This window comes from Fopius arisanus, unplaced genomic scaffold (assembly GCF_000806365.1).
Source record: "Fopius arisanus strain USDA-PBARC FA_bdor unplaced genomic scaffold, ASM80636v1 scaffold00048, whole genome shotgun sequence".
Classification (NCBI taxonomy): domain Eukaryota; kingdom Metazoa; phylum Arthropoda; class Insecta; order Hymenoptera; family Braconidae; genus Fopius; species Fopius arisanus.
In genome coordinates this window covers 489,351-492,115 of record NW_011887787.1, presented here as the reverse complement: position 1 = coordinate 492,115, position 2,765 = coordinate 489,351, and the positions used below count along the sequence as shown (strand labels likewise).

The 2,765-nt window shown below is 41.7% G+C and overlaps 1 protein-coding gene across 1 annotated transcript in view; it reads right to left on the bottom strand.

Moving 5' to 3' along the window:
• Positions 1–55: 55 nt before the first annotated feature.
• Positions 56–2,765, bottom strand: part of LOC105267580 (uncharacterized) — a gene marked incomplete at its 3' end in the record, with an annotated part of 11,160 nt that continues 8,450 nt past the window's right edge. The window contains 4 exon segments of the mRNA XM_011306529.1: positions 56–413; positions 558–732; positions 1,265–2,095; positions 2,526–2,765. Of these exon segments, the coding sequence (XP_011304831.1) occupies positions 56–413; positions 558–732; positions 1,265–2,095; positions 2,526–2,765 (1,604 nt within the window).

Sequence of the window (2,765 nt, the reverse complement as noted above, 5' to 3'; positions counted from 1 at the left end):
TCGGAATTCTATCCTATGTTTTTATAATAGTACATGGGCATGACTTTTAACTGACCTGGTGCCCGTGAAGTCATCGAATTTATCCGGTAGACAAGCCGGACTGATGTGTGGATTCCTCTCGAAGTCAACCTCATGATCAAGCTTGAGAATTGCTATATCATTGTACAAAGTTCCAGCGTAGAAGTCAGGGTGCACGAAAACATTTATGATATCTCTTTCGATGTATGGATAGAACTCAACATCGTGGTTGACGTCCCACTCACCAAGACGAGCACGAAGATCATGACCAGAGTGAGTTTTCACACAGTGAGCAGCAGTGAGAATATGTCTCGGAGAAATCAGCGTGCCTCCACATACGTAAACACTCTCTGAGGGGTCCTTCTTCAAGATTGCCACTTGCCAAGGGTATTCACCTATAAATATCCGAAGATTTAATGCTATTTTCCATTTTTTTATGACGATCAAATCAAATGATCTTGAAGAGAAATTAAATTATTGTAACTGTTGGTTCTGAAGGGCTTGCAAGATATTGGGAAATTGCAAGAGGAATTAATTACCGAATTCAGAATCTCCATCAACATAGACTGGCGTTTTGATGCGTCCATTGACCCCTTGTCCATTTCTGACTCCACACTGTCCATGTTTAGGTCGATTCAAGCCTCCAGGGTGGATTTGGTTTCTTCTGCAGCAGACATGGTGCGGTCCGCACACCGGTGGTCTCCCGAATTGTCTCTGTTAAAAAAAAAAACTCATCAATATCGCCCATAATTCTGCAAATCATCTCCCAATGCTAATTCCCACCGAGCCAGCGAATTCCCACAGAATCGTTCGACGGTTAATTACGTTCGACAAATTTACATTATTTAAACCATTTAACAATCAATTAATTCATCCTCCAGAAGCGGAGTAAAATCTTCGAAAGCCCCAGAAGCAATATCATTAGTACCTAATCATTAACATGAGAGTAGGAAAATGCAGAGTCAAGTCGTCATCATGACATGGAATTATATCTCTTACAGTAAAAAGCGAGAAAGTCTGGGAGAATCAGTTAAAAATAATAAACGAAGGTGAAAATATGAAATATGAAATATGAAGCGTTAAATATGAGAGAAAAATCGTCGGCAGTCTTTTCTGAAGCTCATGATTAAACTCAATGATCAGTCAATGATCATTACAATCGGGTGATGAAATTTTTCAGTCTGAAGTGAAAATGATCCTCAGTCGTGTCCTGGATGATCCGAAATGTGGACAAATTATCCCTTACCTCCAGAATTTTCACGTCTCCAACATCACGCCTCTTTCTATCTCTGAATGCCACTGTGCTACCTCTGTTCTGATTATTTCCATCGCGTCCTCTCGCTGTGATATTAGCTTTATTACTCCTCGCATAGTCACTGTAGTCAGACGGATCTGAATAATCGTAATCCTCGTCATTACGATTATATCCACTGTACCCATTGTATCCATTATATTGTCCATAATTTCCAGCATAATTTCCAGGATAATGTCCCCCATGATTTCCCCCATGATTTCCCCCATAATTCGCTCCATAATTTCCTCCATAATTTCCTCCATAATTCCCTCCATAATGTCCATTATTCCCCTGCCAGCCAGGTCTCTGGTGCTGATGATGGTGTTGATGCTGATGGTAATGTTGCTGGGGCCTTTCATGATAATTTCCATAATGAGGCCTTTCATAATGATGCCCATGATGATGTGGAGCATAATGTCCATGTCCAGGGTATCCGGGATATTGTCCAAATCCCCCTAGCAACTGCTGCTTCTTGTAAGCCAAGATGTCAGTGAACTTATTGACAATTCCCTGATTGGGTGTCACGTGGAGATTAACGAACGGTTTTATAACTTTCTCTCCATAATCGTCTTTACCCACTTGCAGAGCAACCAGTGGATTAACTGATACCAATCCCAGATTGAGACCATTCCCATTGCCACCGTATCCTGAATAAGGGCTTTGAAGAGGATTTTCACCGTATGGATTGACTGGGTAACTTCCGCCACCCTGAGGCAAACCAAAACTCACTCCCCAGGTCGGTTTGATATTGAGTTTCGACGAGTCAATGTTACCCAGCAAACGCTGCAAAGAGTCACAGCAGCATTGTTGAGATCCGGGATCCGATTCTTTATTTTAACGTGGGATTAACGCGTTTAGTAAATAACTACGGGCTTTTCTTGAATATCTGGAACCCCATGGACCTCTAACTGGGGCTCGAAGTGACACTGGGGCTATTGATTCTTCAATAAACACTGGAGAACATCAGAAATTACGGTACGATTTTTCTCGATATTTTACGATTATGTCATTTTCATTAATTCGGGATAGAGACAGTGGAGCAGGCGAAGCTTAAAGAGGGAGGAAATTCTAGATTCGAGGTCCAGGTTCTCAAGGGTATTAGGTGGTCAATATCAGAAAGCAAAGAAATTATTTTGGGAAAAAGTGAACTCAACGAAATTAGCCAAATTTGTGAAGAGAGAGTAAAGAATTAAGTAATAAACATTGAACTTACGGATTGTCCGACTGCTGCTTTATCAGTAGGACCGTCACTCTTGGCTTCAGCTTTAGCGGCTCTCTTCTGCCTCTTGGTGTCATCACTCTTGTTTCCCTGTGATTCCTTTTTCTGTTCTGCCTGTTCAGTTGCATTGACACCTTTTGGGACACGAACAACGCTCATGCCACCGTTGGCATCAGTCACAACGACATCCTCAGATTCTGCATCAATGCTCTTTCCAATATTTCTGGGGTCAAT